The 15,613-nt window shown below is 46.2% G+C and overlaps 1 protein-coding gene across 1 annotated transcript in view; it reads left to right on the forward strand.

The window, feature by feature from the left end:
• Nucleotides 1-5,312: 5,312 nt before the first annotated feature.
• camk1da (calcium/calmodulin-dependent protein kinase 1Da) overlaps nucleotides 5,313-15,613 on the forward strand; it is a 94,879-nt gene continuing 84,578 nt past the window's right edge. Inside the window, exon 1 of the mRNA XM_012851497.3 lies at nucleotides 5,313-5,664. Within this exon, the coding sequence (XP_012706951.2) occupies nucleotides 5,567-5,664 (98 nt within the window). The 5' untranslated portion in view covers nucleotides 5,313-5,566. The remainder of the gene's footprint in view (nucleotides 5,665-15,613) is intronic.

Below are 15,613 nucleotides of genomic sequence, written 5' to 3' on the forward strand. Positions count from 1 at the left end.
CTGCCCAAAAAAATCATTCAGATAGCTCCAGCTGATCCAGAATGCTGCTGCTGGTGTTCTCACTAAAACCAGGAAGATAGAGCACATCGTCCCAGTTCTAAAGTCCTTACAGTGGCTCCCTTTAGCTCAGAGAATAGACTTTAAAATACGTCTGTTAGTTTATAAATCAATGAATGGCGTAGCACCAAAATACATTAAAGATCTGTTGTTGCTGTGTCAACCCTCCAGACCTCTCAGATCTTCTGGTTCTGGTATACTGTACACCCAGAACCAGAACCAAACATGGAGAAGCAGCATTTAGCTCCTGTGCTCCACAAATGTGGAACAAACTTCAAGAAAAATGCAAATCAGCCGAAACCATACCATACCATCATTATTTATAAAGCGCTTAAAAACAGCCAACAACTGAAACAAAGTGCTGTACATCGCTACAAGCTAAAACACATCCAATAAAAAAAACTAAGATAAAAAGATAATGCATGAAAACACTTAAAAGAAACAATAAAACCAATTAAAAATTAAAACAATGTCTCGCTAGTGGTAAAAGCTAAAGAATAGTAGTGGGTTTAAGGCGAGTTTTAAAGTGGGCAGTGAAGGAGCCTCTCTTATGTGCAGGGACAGGTTATTTTACAATTCAGGACCAACAATAGAAAAGGCCCTGCCCTCTCTGAGCTTCCTCTTAGACCTCAGCGCCATCTTCCCAGGTCCATTGTTGCTTCGGTCCAACTACGACAGCCAAACACTGAGTTCCTTTAAACAAAGACGGAGAACCCGCCTGTTTAGAATTGCTTTCGACCCGTAATAACAGGAACACTGACCAACATATTTAATGTGTATTGATGTCTTCACTTGATACAATTTAATGTTTGTTACTGGTCTCACAGCCAGTGACTGTTACAATGTGTTTATGATGTTTTTATGTTCTCATGAGGTAAAGCACTTTGAAACGCCTTGCTGCTGAAATGTGCTTGACTCCCCGCATCGATTCTTTCACAAAACGCACGAAGATGGTAAAAAGGTGCTTGGAGGATTTTGTCAAAGGGTTTGGAAATTGGTTGTTATATCCACATGGCTGTGTGACGATTGTGTGTGTGTGTGTGTGTGTGTGTGTGTGCGCATCATCTCTTGCTACACAGGCTGTGACCAGCGTTTAGGCCTTCGCCATCAGTGGCTCGTGATAGATTTCACAGCGAAGCCAGCCTTGCGCACCAGTTCCAACTTTTTTAGATCTACTGATCTTAAAGTTTTAGCCAGCTGATGAACAGCTTGACCACTCTATACTGTTTTTCTCCTGCTTCCTCTTCCCGCATTTTGATGCTCCACCTCATTTCGAAGAGAAAGCGGTCCAGATACTGGATGTGGAGGACACCCGGCATGAAGTGAAGGCTTTCACTGATCAACTACATAAACAGCAACACCACGCTCTCAAGGGAGTCAACAAGCAGCCTTTTTTTGGCCTGGCTGGTACACATAGAAATTCTTAATTTGTGTTATTTTTTCTGCTGATTAACCCACTGATCGCCCTGTGTGACTGAGAACATACTGTACATCTGGGTAAGTATAGTTAAGTACAGCCCCACTGACACCTCCTGCTAACACAGCCGTGTGTGTGTTTGTCTCAGGCTGCAAGCAATAAGTCCGCTGTTTAACCCCTGGTCTTCCTTGACCTTCAGCTTGGATCTACCCATCCTTGATGTCCTCCTCTCCTCCTCCTCTTTCCTCTGCAGCTGGGTAATCATCTTTCATCAGGGGGGAGATGAGAGCTGCTGACTCAGAGTAAAGGATTAGGATGAGCAGGAGAAAGTAGAAAGGAATGGATGGGAGGGGGTAGAGAGAGAGAGAAACAGAGAGGGGAGGGGGGGGAGTTTTCCGTGGTTGCTGCTGAGGAAGAGCTGCAGTAGTTTGCAGTCAGAATACTCATGAGGAGTTGCAACATATTGCCCTCCTCCTCCCTCTGTTTGTGTGTGCGCTTCGTCCAGCTTTCCACACACAGAGTGATGTAACGAGGCCAGCAGCCAGGTCTAGGCCGAGTGCCTTGGCCTTGACACGACCTCAGCTGGCCTGAGACCCCCTCCCCCCCCCACCATTACCTTCAGATTGTCATGGAGCTGGGTCTAAAGGCCTCTTTGCAAACTCATGCTTTTGGTAATCCAGGTGAATGTGCAGCTGCTGCAGCTGGGGTCCCTCATGATCTCATGGGGGAAGGAAGGGAGGGGGGGGGGGTTGTGCTTAGCCATGCAGACGTCTTTGGGGATTACAGAAATGTGACTGATGCATGACGGTTGTTGTCAGCAAATTGGTGCATTGCGAATTTACAGCTTCGGCTTGCAGGACACACACACACACACACACACACACACACACACACACACACCTACACACACACACACACACACCCATACGGTCATACAGGATGCATGGCCAGCTTCCCATCAGCTGCTTTTTACTGTCATAAAACCGTGCACTGCTGGAACAACGCTGCAGTTTGATGCATTTGGAGTGTGAATGTTCTCAACAGAGATGATGATAATGCCAGTTAAGCTTTGCTGGAGGGTCAGGGAGCCCATCAAGCAGTCAGACTGGCACCAATTAACTGCATTTAGACTATAGCAGGTGGCATTAAAATTTCCAGCAAGTTAAGCACCGAAGCTGTTTTTTTACAGGAAACATGAAGGAGTTGCCTTCAAAATAAGATATTTCATGTGGCATAAATACCTTTTTCCATAAGCATCAAATTCTATTTGAGCTTGATTTTGCTGTTGATGTTTTATTCAACAAAGCATTATTTAAATTAAAATAAACTTAAGACAGATTTACCGTATATAATAAGCAGGTTACTTTAGCAGGAATATAAGTAGACCGATGAACAGACTATTAAACACTGAACCGGATAAAAGGCATAAGTGCACCTGAGCGATGCGTCAAACCACGAGCAGGCAGAGACTGGAGTGCGAGGACCGGGCTGCTTGTGAGTGCTTTGAAATGGGACAGACCACTAAACATCAGGCTGCCTGGAGTTCAAAGAGTAAAATGCCACCAGTTTATTAAACACCTTCACAAATGCTGAGTGCCTTTTAAATAGGAACTTATGCCTCTAATTTTGCCAGACAGTGGTTTTGAAAAGCTCCCGTTCAGTTGGTAAGGAGCAACCCCCACAGGGCTCAGACATGCGTAGACACTCCCATAGCTTTTCTTTGGAGACTGCATGTCCTCTTGGTGCATCCGTGGGTTCATTCCCTAAATATGAGGGTGTGCATGTGCAGTTGTCTATCCTATGTGTCAATGTGACGGGGTAGTGACCTGGAGGCAGCGGCCATCCAGGGACCTGCATGGATAAGCGGGAATAAACAATGAATGGATGCATGGTAGGGTACTAAATGGACAAATGCAAAATCTGCAGATCTGTTTAGATATCCTATGTTCCTTTCCCTTAAACCAGCGCAGTTTTGACTCAAGTATCAGCTTAATTTGCGGACTGCCCTTTTCAAAAACGCGCCTATGTAACTTGAGAGGGTGAGATCCGTTGCAAAATGGATCATGTGACCCATTCACGTCATGTGATCCATTATAGGTTACAACAGTCTTGAAGCAACAAAACAAAACAGACTCTTACCTGGTCAGACATATATGGTTCTCTGATGTAGGATTTAATCCAGAGGGGTGAATGTAGCCTTATCTTTCCATGTAACTTCATCACGTCTCATTCTGCTGGTTCAAAGTGGTCTGCTATCAGATCCCAAAACAGGGAGGGAGACTGTTTAATGTTGCGACAGTGCAGTGCTGCCAGTGGCCTTCAGGGGGCGCTAAAACCGGAAGTTACACGTTTAGCGCCCCCTAGAGACCAAAATGTTCACACTTTAAGACTCGCTGCTTACTTATACAATATGTATTTATTAGTGCTGTCAGTTAAACGCGTTATTAACGGCGTTAACGCAAACCCATTTTAACGCCGACAATTTTTTTGTCGCCGCGCGTTAAAACACACACACCGTTCCCTAATGTTTTTTCCCCCGCCGCGCTCTCCGGACTGTGTTTCTTTTACCCTCGGCGCTTTCCATAGTTTCAAGAGTGCTAGAAAACTGTAGCAAACACATCCGCCCCGAAGGGTTTCTTTTACCCTCGGACAGATGCGACTTTGGGCTTCTTTTTTCTAAAAGCGCTTCTAAATTTCATGAGTCACGGGTGGCGTTTTTTTTTTGGGCACGTTTCTGAAAGTGAAATCGCTTATTTGGGCTCTAAAATAAGTGATGAAACAGCGGTTATTATGAGACCTGCCTGCACTAGACACTTTGTATCCAGCTGAAATATCCCTCCGCCATAGGAGCCGACGGTAGTAAAGGCAGACAGAGCAACTCTGCACGTATTTTCTGCAGTTTACGGTGCAATAACCGGTGATAACTGCTGAAAGTAGACAACTTGGTGCAGATCACTATTTTATCAGACATTGGTTCTGAAGATGAGCTTTTACACGTTGATAAAATTACAGTAACCCAACCCATAAACCGTACTTTAATGCTTATTAATTTGTTTTCTCTGTATTTGACAAACTAAGGCTGAATCACGTTGCCAAACGAAGGACCTGGAGTTACCAAACAGTTACTAAACAGTTCTCTTTCAAGGGTATTAAGCTCCTGCCCAGTTGCAAGCAAAGTGTAAGACTGGAATGACCTGTATTGTTGTTGGTGTGAAAGCTCAGAATTAGATGTGTGAGAGAGAGAGTGAAGAAATGAACAAAACTTATGACTTTATGATTGAAATGTACAATTTTTATTAATTTATATGTTTATGCATAATACCATGTCTAGCTTTGTTTAAGAGGCAAAAAAATATATATATCGGCATGAAAACAGGTATTTATTTACACATTTGTTTACACATGGTGTAACATCAGGGCGTCATGATTAGTCATTTAGCCATTATAGTCCAGAGTTTAACATTTGGCACCAGGATGTTTTCATTCCAATTCTGAAAAGTGCTTGAAAAATAACATAAAAATATGTTTTGTACAAGCATGTATTTTATTAGTGTCATTTATTGCAAAATTGCACATTAAAATGCCCAAACAGGCTATTACACTTTCAGAAATCAAAGGATGAAATATGCGATTAATTGCGATTAATCTCGAGTTAACTATCGACATTATGCAATTAATCGCGATTAAAATTTTTAATCGTTTGACAGCACTAGTATTTATTTGTGATCTGGTGAAACAACAAGCTTTTATTTTGAAAGAACTTTCGGAAGCGCTCCAGCGTCATCGTGAATTTGACAGCCGTTGTCCGCACGGTGCCACGGAGAGAGAGGGAGAGAGAGAGAGAGAGAGCAGCGGGAGCCTGCAGGGATACGGACTGCAGGAGGACTCACATGGTCCTGCTGCAGCGGATCAGACCCCACCGGAACTCTCTAAAACCTCTGCCTCTCAACTTCTCCCCCACTTTTTTTTTTTTTTTTTTAAAAAGCAGCTTTCATCGTTGCGTTTTTTCTTTTTTTTTTTTCTTTTGTGAAGACATTCCCTCCTTGCATCCTCGCGGCGCGCAGCCCGACTTGCGGCCGGTGAACCAGCGTCATGGCTCGGGAGAACGGAGACACCGGCAGCGGGGAGACGTGGAAGAAGCAGGTCGATGACATCAAGAAGATCTTTGATTTTAAAGAAGTCCTCGGAACGTGAGTGGAAAGCCTGGCTTTATAGTCCAGTGACATCCTCACCCAGAGTCTGTTTATGTTTTATTCTAAGTTGCGCTTTGGAGCCATGCTTGAATAAAATGCGCGTTTCTACTTTTTCTACTAACCCATCGTTGTACAACTAAAACGCACTGCAGCCTTTAGTTGCCAGCAGCCCTCCACAGCGTTTAACAGTGACATCACAGCAACGATGCTCGCAGGACCCCCGAACGCACCACGCTTGCCTGTTGTTCATTACATGGAGTTAATCATTGCAAGCATCCAGTTATCAGGCTGAGCTGTTTCCCTAATTCTCCCCCCTGGCAAGCTCCCAGCTTTCCCACTGATGGCAAAACCACAGTTTTAGTCCAAGCTGTGAGCGTGTTAGCAGGTGTAGAGCGCAGATTCTCCTTTGGTAGAAGAAAACCACATGGTTTTAGGAGGTAAAATGTGATGTGCTTTGTTTCAGATGGAAGATTATGGTCTTTATTATGCAGCACCTTGCAGATTTTTTGCACATGTTGTCACATTATGGCTGCAAACATCAATGTATTTTATTAGTGTGTTTTTTTTGTGATGGGACGACACAAAGCGGTGCAAAGTTGCGTAATTAAAAGGAGTTGTATAGTTTTTATTTATTTTTATTCATCTTATACCAATGAATATGATCAGTTGCAACCAGGAGTCTTCAGGAGTTACCTAATTGGTAGTTTCCTGCGTCTAAACGTTTTCTTAGTATAAATGCAGATGGATCTGTGAAGGTTCTGCCTCAGGTTTTTTTTATTTTTTTTATTTTAGAGAACAAATGACATCGTGAAATTCAAGGAGAAAGTTCTGAAGATGTACAGAGCGTAGTGAAGAGAAGCAGTGGCTGGATAGATCCACAGCCCTGGTGGAGGGAACTGTTGACGGGGACAACAGGAGAGCAACCTCAGATCTGGCACATGTTGGGGAGATGGTGAACATTTTCAAAAAGGTTTTCTAGGCAAATCCGACAGAAATTGTAGTTTTTTTTTTTCTTTTCTTTTTTTTTTTTAGCCGACATGGAAAATGTTGTTTGGCAGGAGCATGGACTCTGATCACCCCGTGCACACCATAACCTGTTGTTGTATTTCCGGATGGGCGGTGGTAGCCTCCAACAGTTTTCGTTACTGCGTCTAACTCGCATCAGACACCTCCCCTCAGGGTGAGGATCATTTCCGGCTGACCCGGCTCTTCGACTGGAACGATGGAAGCTGCCGGTCCACTCGCGGGTTTAAGGTGGACACAGAGAAACTGCTACGGCGAGAGTCTACAACGCTGCACTCTGTTGCTTCCAGATGTGCATGCTGTGTGTGTGTGTGTGTGTACTTACAGCTGTAAATAATCCACGCTGTTATCCAAGGGATGAAATTAGCGACAGAAAGCTGTGTTGTTGTGATTTCCTGCATTCGACTCTAACGCCCGGTCGGGCTGTGCCTTCAGCAGTTGGCCATTCAAGCCCTTTGACCACACAACACACATCATCAAACCCAAAAATAAAGTCTACTCATTTCGCGTGGAGTGTGAAAACCAGAACCAGTTTTCTTTGTGCAAGAGAGGCTCCTTGCTACTGCATCAGCATTTTCCCTGTTGATCTTTCTACAGCTTAACTACTTTGGTTATAATTTTCTGTCTGTTTACAACCTCTGTGGACTAACAAGTTCTGGATCTCTCGCAGACATTTCCTGACACTAGGGGTGTAAATATTGATTTGTTTGGATGACGATACGATATTTGCCGATATCACAAAGTCTATTACGATCAATGCGATCCATATGATGTGAAATCATCTGCCCATCTAACGCTATTATTTATTGATATTAACTCACAAAAAAAAAACAGTGGGTGAAAAAAAACGTATTTTAAAGACTAATGCCTGGTTTGGCGAAATATGATTACAGGTATCAGGCATTTAAATCAAAAACAGTATTCCTCTTGTATATACTAATAAGAATAACAATAGATCACTTGCTCGCTATAGTCTCATCCATGAATTTCAAAATAAAGGCATATCTTAAAAATGGTGATATGGATTGATATTTTCATTTTGCATCGATATAATTGGAGCGTTAATCATTAAATCGATATATCAATGTGGATCGAGGTGTTGTTACACCCCTAGCCGACATGCTGCCGTTTCTTTTCCTACCAAGCCTCTGAAACGCTGCCACACAAACACTTTAAATGATTTTGCAATACTAATGAGTCCAAATGCTTATCCACTTAATTAACCGGATAAAAGTCACATGCTTGACAAAAACTGGATAGTTCTACATAACCTGCGTTGGATGTTTTATTACTGCAAGATCTAGTGCTGCAAGAGCGCCTTACCACCTTGCTTCTAATGTCTTTGTGCTTCCTCCAACTTCCTTGTTAAACAGCTCTGGCTTTTAATCTTCTTCACTCAATAACGGCATCCACACCGAAGAGAGTTTTTTTTTTTTTTTTTTCAGTCTGCATTCAGCGAGGTAAAAAGATCTGGTTGGTTTGTGAGTTTCCAGGCAGCCGATCCGGGACAGTCATGCTTTAAAATCAGTATGAAGCTTCAAATTAAAGGGCACATCAGTTTTTCTAAGCTTGAAACAAATAAAAAGGACTGGTACTGTACACTTCTGGATTATAAAATATATATATAAAAATAAAGGTGGGATTTTTTTTTCTCCGTCCGTCCGTCCGTTGTCTTCCGCTTATCCGGGGTCGGGTCGCGGGGGTAGCAGCTTCAGTAGGGAGGCCCAGACGTCCCTCTCCCCAGCCACTTGGGCCAGCTCCTCAGGAGGAATCCCAAGGCGTTCCCAGGCCAGCCGGGAGACATAGTCCCTCCAGCGTGTCCTGGGTCTTCCCCTGGGCCTCCTCCCGGTGGGACGTGCCCGGAACACCTCTCCAGGGAGGCGTCCAGGAGGCATCCTGACCAGATGCCCGAGCCATCTCAACTGGCTCCTCTCGACGTGGAGGAGCAGCGGCTCTACTCTGAGTCCTCCCCGGATGACTGAGCTCCTCACCCTATCTCTAAGGGAGAGCCCAGACACACTACGGAGAAAACTCATTTCAGCCGCTTGTATCCGGGATCTCGTTCTTTCGGTCACGACCCAAAGCTCGTGACCATAGATGAGGGTAGGAACGTAGATCGACCGGTAAATCGAGAGCTTCGCCTTTTGGCTCAGCTCTCTCTTCACCACAACGGATCGGTACAGCGCCCGCTTCACAGCAGACGCTGCACCAATCCGCCTGTCGATCTCCCGCTCCATCTTCCCCTCATTCGTGAACAAGACCCCAAGATACTTGAACTCCTCCACTAGGGGCAGGACATCCTCCCCAACCCGGAGAAGGCACTCTACCCTTTTCCGGTTCAAGACCATGGTCTCGGATTTGGAGGCACTGATTTTCATCCCGGCCGCTTCGCACTCGGCTGCGAACCGCTCCAGTGAGAGCTGTAGATCACGCCCTGATGAGGCCAATAGGACCACGTCATCCGCGAATAGCAGAGACGCAATCCTAAGGCCACCAAAGCGGATCCCCTCAACACCTTGGCTGCGCCTAGAAATTCTGTCCATAAAAGTTATGAACAGAATCGGTGACAAAGGGCAGCCTTGGCGGAGTCCAACTCTCACCGGAAACGAGTCCGACTTACTGCCGGCAATGCGGACCAGACTCTGACACCGGTCGTACAGAGACCTGACAGCCCTTATTAAAGGGTCCGGTACTCCATACTCCCGGAGTACCCCCCACAGGATCCCCCGGGGGACACGGTCGAATGCCTTCTCCAGATCCACAAAGCACATGTAGACTGGTTGGGCAAACTCCCATGCCCCCTCAAGAATCCTGCTGAGGGTATAGAGCTGGTCCAGTGTTCCACGGCCAGGACGAAAACCACACTGCTCTTCCTGAATCCGAGATTCGACTATCCGACGGACCCTCCTTTCCAGAACCCCTGAATAGACCTTACCAGGGAGGCTTAAGAGTGTGATTCCTCTGTAGTTGGAACACACCCTCCGGTCCCCCTTTTTAAATAGGGGGACCACCACCCCAGTCTGCCAATCCAGGGGAACTGCCCCCGATGTCCACGCAATGTTGCAGAGCCGCGTTAACCAACACAGCCCCACAACATCCAGAGCCTTAAGGTACTCAGGGCGAATCTCATCCACCCCCGGAGCCTTGCCACCGAGGAGCTTTTTAACAACCTCGGCAACCTCAGCACCAGAGATGGGAGAACCCGACCCAGAGTCCTCAGGCTCTGCTTCCTCAATGGAAGACGTGTTGGTAGGATGGAGGTCTTCGAAGTATTCCGCCCACCGACGCACGACGTCCCGAGTCGAGGTCAGCAGCACACCACCCCCACTGTAAACAGTGTTGGTACTGCACTGCTTCCCCCTCCTGAGACGCCGGATGGTGGACCAGAATCGCTTCGAAGCCGTACGGAAGTCTTTCTCCATGGCCTCTCCGAACTCTTCCCACGCCCGAGTTTTTGCCTCGGCGACCAGCCGAGCCGCCTGCCGCTTCGACTGCCGGTACACATCAGCTGCTTCCGGAGTCCCACAGGCCAAAAAAGCCCGATAGGACTCCTTCTTCAGCTTGACGGCTTCCCTCACCGCTGGTGTCCACCAGCGGGTTCGAGGGTTGCCGCCACGACATGCACCGACAACCTTGCGGCCACAGCTCCGACTAGCCGCTTCAGCAATAGAGGCGTGGAACATAGTCCATTCAGACTCAATGTCCCCCGCCTCCCTCGGGACGTGTTTAAAGTTTTCCCGGAGGTGGGAGTTAAAGCTCCACCTCACAGGGGACTCCGCCAGACGTTCCCAGCAAACCCTCACAGTACGTTTGGGCCTGCCCGGTCGGACCAGCTTCCTCCCCCGCCATCGGAGCCAACTCACCACCAGGTAGTGGTCGGTGGAGAGCTCCGCCCCTCTCTTGACCCGAGTGTCCAAGACATGCGGCCGCAGATCAGATGAAACGACAACAAAGTCGATCATTGAACTGCGACCTAGGGTGTCCTGGTGCCAAGAGCACATATGGACACCCTTATGCTTGAACATGGTGTTTGTGATGGACAATCCATGACGAGCACAGAAGTCCAACAACAAAACACCACTCGAGTTCAGATCAGGTGGGCCATTCCTCCCAACCACGCCCCTCCAGGTCCCACTGTCATTGCCCACGTGAGCGTTGAAGTCCCCCAGCAAAACGAGGGAGTCCCCAGGAGGGGCACTCTCCAGTACCCCTTCCAAGGACTCCAAAAAGGGTGGGTAATCTGAACTGCTGTTTGGCGCATAAGCGCAAACAACAGTCAGAACCCGTCCCCCCACACGAATGCGGAGGGAGGCCACCCTCTCGTTCACCGGGGAAAACCCCAACGTGCAGGCACCGAGATGGGGGGCAACAAGTATGCCAACCCCAGCTCGGCGCCTCTCACCATGGGCAACTCCAGAGTGGGAGAATGTCCAGCCCCTCTCAAGGAGACTGGTTCCGGAGCCAGAGCGGTGCGTCGAGGTGAGTCCGACTATCTCTAGTCGGAACCTCTCAACCTCGCGCACAAGCTCAGGCTCCTTCCCCACCAGAGAGGTGACATTCCACGTCCCAAGAGCCAGCTTCTGCAGCCGAGGATCGGAACGCCAAGGTCCCCGCCCTCCACTGCTACCCGTTACACATTGCACCCGACCCCTTTGGCCCCTCCGACAGGTGGTGAGCCCATCGGAAGGGGGACCCATGTCGCCTCTTCGGGCTGAGCCCGGCCGGGCTCCATGGGCAAAAGCCCGGCCACCAGACGCTCGCCAACGTGCCCCACCTCCAGGCCTGGCTCCAGAGTGGGGCCCCGGTGACCTGCGTCCGGGCGAGGGAACACGAGGTCCAATAATTGTATTCATCATAAGGGGCATTTTGGGCTGCACTTTGTCTGGTCCCTCACCTAGGACCTGTCTGCCTTGGGTGACCCTACTAGGGGCTTAAAGCCCCTGACAGCATAGCTCCTAGGATCATTGGGACACTCAAACCCCTCCACCACGGGGTAAGGTGGCAGCCCAGGGAGGGGGGATTTTTTTTTTTTTTTTTTTTTTTTTTTTTTTTTGATCTACAGAAATGTCTCCAAACATTCATAATTTTGTAATTAAGTGCAGAATCCTTGACGTTTTAACTTCCTGGAAGTTTTCCACTGTGTTTTTCTGTTTTTCCAAAGCCAATTTAGCATATTTCGGTCGTAACTCGTTGTCATCATCTGTGATCATTGCCGTTGAAGCAGGCTCTGTTGTGAGTTTACTGACTGTCATTACAAATCTCCCGTTGTTTATTTGACCACACACACACTAACACACACACTAACACACACACACATTTGTCTGGTTTGCCATCAAGCTTCATTGCTGCGGTGTTTTTGTTCCAATGATGCTCCATTATTTGAATGCTTGGGTGTGTGGGTATCGCTGTGTCACTGTTTATATAGCCCGGTGAACTGGGGGACTTGGGATGATTTTAGGGGGCTTAGGCAGCAGTGGTGGGGGTGGGGTTGTTGTTGTTGATGACAGCGAGGCTTTGGGAGACAGCATGAATTACAGGCTGAGCTGCAGCCGTATCGCTGACAGAGTCATAAGCCTGTGCCTGTGAGAATTAGAGACTTTACGAAAAGAAAGGTCCAAGAAAGGAGATCTTGTTTAATCTTTTTCTTCCTCTTTTCTTTTTCCTTCTCAGTCAGGCAAAAATCTAAACGGACAGCCATTCTCTTTTTCTACTGTCTGTTTGAACGGTGGCCCTAGAATTTGGCGCGAATCGGTATCAACAATGAATGCAGGGTTTGGGAAAACGTCTACTGAATAGCGGGAAACAGGGTGGGCAATATGGACTTTCCATTTTATCACGATATATTGTGGTTATGATGTGTTAACGATAAAAGTGATGATAAAAGACTATTTACAGCTTCTTGCAGTCTTTTTCAGGTAACGGTGTGGCTGTGACTGCATGTGAGTTATTGCCCAATTAGCACAAATACTGTCCTTAAAAAAGATTTTGAAATGTAATCATATTAAAACCAAATTCTAAATATGTTTCATCAGGACACTGGTTACATAAAGTAGTGTGAATTATATTACCTAACTGCACACAGTAACTGCATTTAATTATATTTATGAATTACATTGATGCTCTCAATAATCTAACAGTGTAGAAAATACCAAAAATAACACAATTAATAACAAAATTGGCAGTTTTGGGGGGGGTTTCAGGCAACATTAGTTGGAATGTATCATTATCACGATAAATCCAAATTCTTATCACAATAAGGAGTTTTTCACGATGACAATAAAACGATACAATAATGGCCGGACGTGACGGAAGCTGGATTAATGGGGGTATTTGCCCCAGCGCACCTGAAACTATGAGCAGATGAGACTCAAACAGACACCTGCACACTCAGGAGGCAGAGTGGCAGTGATCCGAGTCAGGCCCTGTTAACCAGCACAGCTGAAGGATGTGTGAAACTGAAGCGTCAGCACAAGGGGGGGAAGGAGGGTGTGTGTGTGTGTGTGTGTGTGTGTGTGCGTGTGGCAGAGGAGAGGTGGCTGCAGTGACTGAATCCCAAACAGATTTTGCTTTCACCCAGAATCCTGGAACCAATCAGATAATTGTTGTTGCCTAAGGTGGGTCAGCTGGTTTCCAGATTGACCAATGAGGGACTGCAGATCACTTCCTGCAGCAGGAGCCTTATCTTTAAGTGTAGCAGGACATGCAGCGTCGCCTATTTTTTCGCTTCAGCGGTTTTGACCCCAGGATGCGATGTCAGAGACCTGACACCGTGTCATCCCTGCCTCCTCTGGTCCAACTCTCTGTATGTGGTCTGGAGCACTTAACCTCTTCTGGCGTCTCCAAGTAGTTTATCAGCCTCATAGGGGTTCGTTTATAATCGCAGCGCTGTGCGCTGTGATGTAAACGAGTCTCTCCCTGGTGTCTGGTTACCCTCCCGGTGTGTATGCTGTGTGGGCCCCTGTCCCTCACTGCTCAATTATTCAAAAGGAACAGGAGTGTGTCCTTTGTTGTATGTGTGTGTGTGTGTGTATGTGTGTGTGTGATCTGCAAGTGGGCTGCAGCTCTCAGCAGGAGAGGTCACCATGAACTCAAAAGGTACAAAGAAAAGAGGTTTTTTCTTCCCCGTATCTGGAGAGTCTTTCTTGTAGTTTGTAGTTTGCTGGGAAAAAAAAACCTTGCTATCTATTGGAACTACATTAATTATTGCAGGATTTAGCTTCATTTTGCGTTTCGTTTTTTACTCAGATGGTAAAGATTTTAGGAGAAAAAAAAGGGTGAAATTCTTAGGTTGTTAAACAAATTTTTAAATTAATAAATACTGTACAGACTGCACTGTACTAGCCTGGCCAGCCAGACTGACTTAAGCCATGTGTAGTCAATAATCAGCTGGTCAGTCTGGGCAGGCCTGGACTCGCCGGTCTAAAACTGACCGGACCGATCACAGCGTGGAAGGCGGGACTTTATGATGCATCACTCTTAGCGGCAGAATTACCCATAATGCAACAGCGCTTTCCTGTAACCTGCGTAAGTAACTCTGGCAGACCAGGCTAGCCTTCTTTAGTAAACATGTCGTGTTTGAAAGTACAAAATGTAAGTTTATTGCAACAACAATACAAGTGACAATAAAAAAGTATGTGAAAACTAAAAAGAAAGTTTTTTAGCGGAGTTTATTTATTTATTTTTGATTATGAATAAGTGGTAACAGTTCTGATTGCATACAACCAAAACCCCTCAAACACAAATGCTGCTCAGAAAACGGCTTGTCTATTATGAAACCGGCTTGTTCAGTACAACAGTTAAATTAAGCAGTGCAACTGCAGTGCTAAACAGGCCACAATAACTATATAATCACGATTTAATAAAATAAATGATTGTATTTACTAACTCTTGTGGAACAGTGGAAAGCAGCAAAAACAAAAACTCCTTACTAGATTGAAATTTCTATCACAATACATTTTTGCACCTATCAATAGTCATATCTAACAACCATGCACACAAACTCACACCTTGGGCTAATTTACCGAGACCAATCAACTCAACAGTCATGTTTTTGAGTGTGGGAGGAAGCTGGAGTACCTGGAGAGAACACACACTTTGATTAAGGAGAACGAATCCAAGACCTTCTGGGTGCAAGGCAACAGTGCTGCCCAATATTTTTCCCAGTAACAATAAATATATATTTATCCTATCCTATTCCTCATATAAATATATGAGGAATAGGATAGCACATATTTTGATTTTTTTTTCCCATCTCATTTTCGTAAAGTGTTTTTATCCAGTCCACTTTCATACTAAATGAAGTCCAGTTCAACCAATTGCCTTCAGACCTCGCCTAAATAATAAATGGAATCCACCTGTGTGTAATATAATCTGAGTATAAATGCGACTGTTCTGCGAAGGCCTCCGAGGGTTGTTAGAACATTAGCGAACAAACAACAGAGCAACGTCCATCAGGTTTTTCTTGTTTCTAACTCTGTTACAGAGTTAGAAAATGCATTAAACTCCCAAACCTGTTCAGTGTGAACGCCCTGGAGATGGACAGTGGCCAGAGTACCCGCTCCTGTAAGGCATTTCTTCTTCTCTGCATTAAACTGGAGGCCGTATAAGTTGCTGCTCAGCAAAGTGCATGCCAAAGCCTACATTAGCCTGGCCTGTCCAAAGTACGATGTCACTGCGGAAGACTTTTTAAAGGAGAGGAAGGGTATGTGTGTGTGTGTGAGGGTGTGTGAGGATAAGACAGGAAGAGGGACTAAAGCAGCGGCGACGGTGGTAATGCATTGTGGGAACGTCCCTGTGCCATCTAGGGCACGCTGCCCTTAATTGATGCTCTACTTCCCCAGTGTCGGCACTGTTCTCCGTTCACCGTTTCTGGGACTTCACATCCCTTCCCAAGTCATCTTGTCTCTCTTTAGCTCCTCTTTAT

The sequence above is a fragment of the Fundulus heteroclitus genome, chromosome 17 (genome assembly GCF_011125445.2).
Source record: "Fundulus heteroclitus isolate FHET01 chromosome 17, MU-UCD_Fhet_4.1, whole genome shotgun sequence".
Classification (NCBI taxonomy): Eukaryota; Metazoa; Chordata; class Actinopteri; order Cyprinodontiformes; family Fundulidae; genus Fundulus; species Fundulus heteroclitus.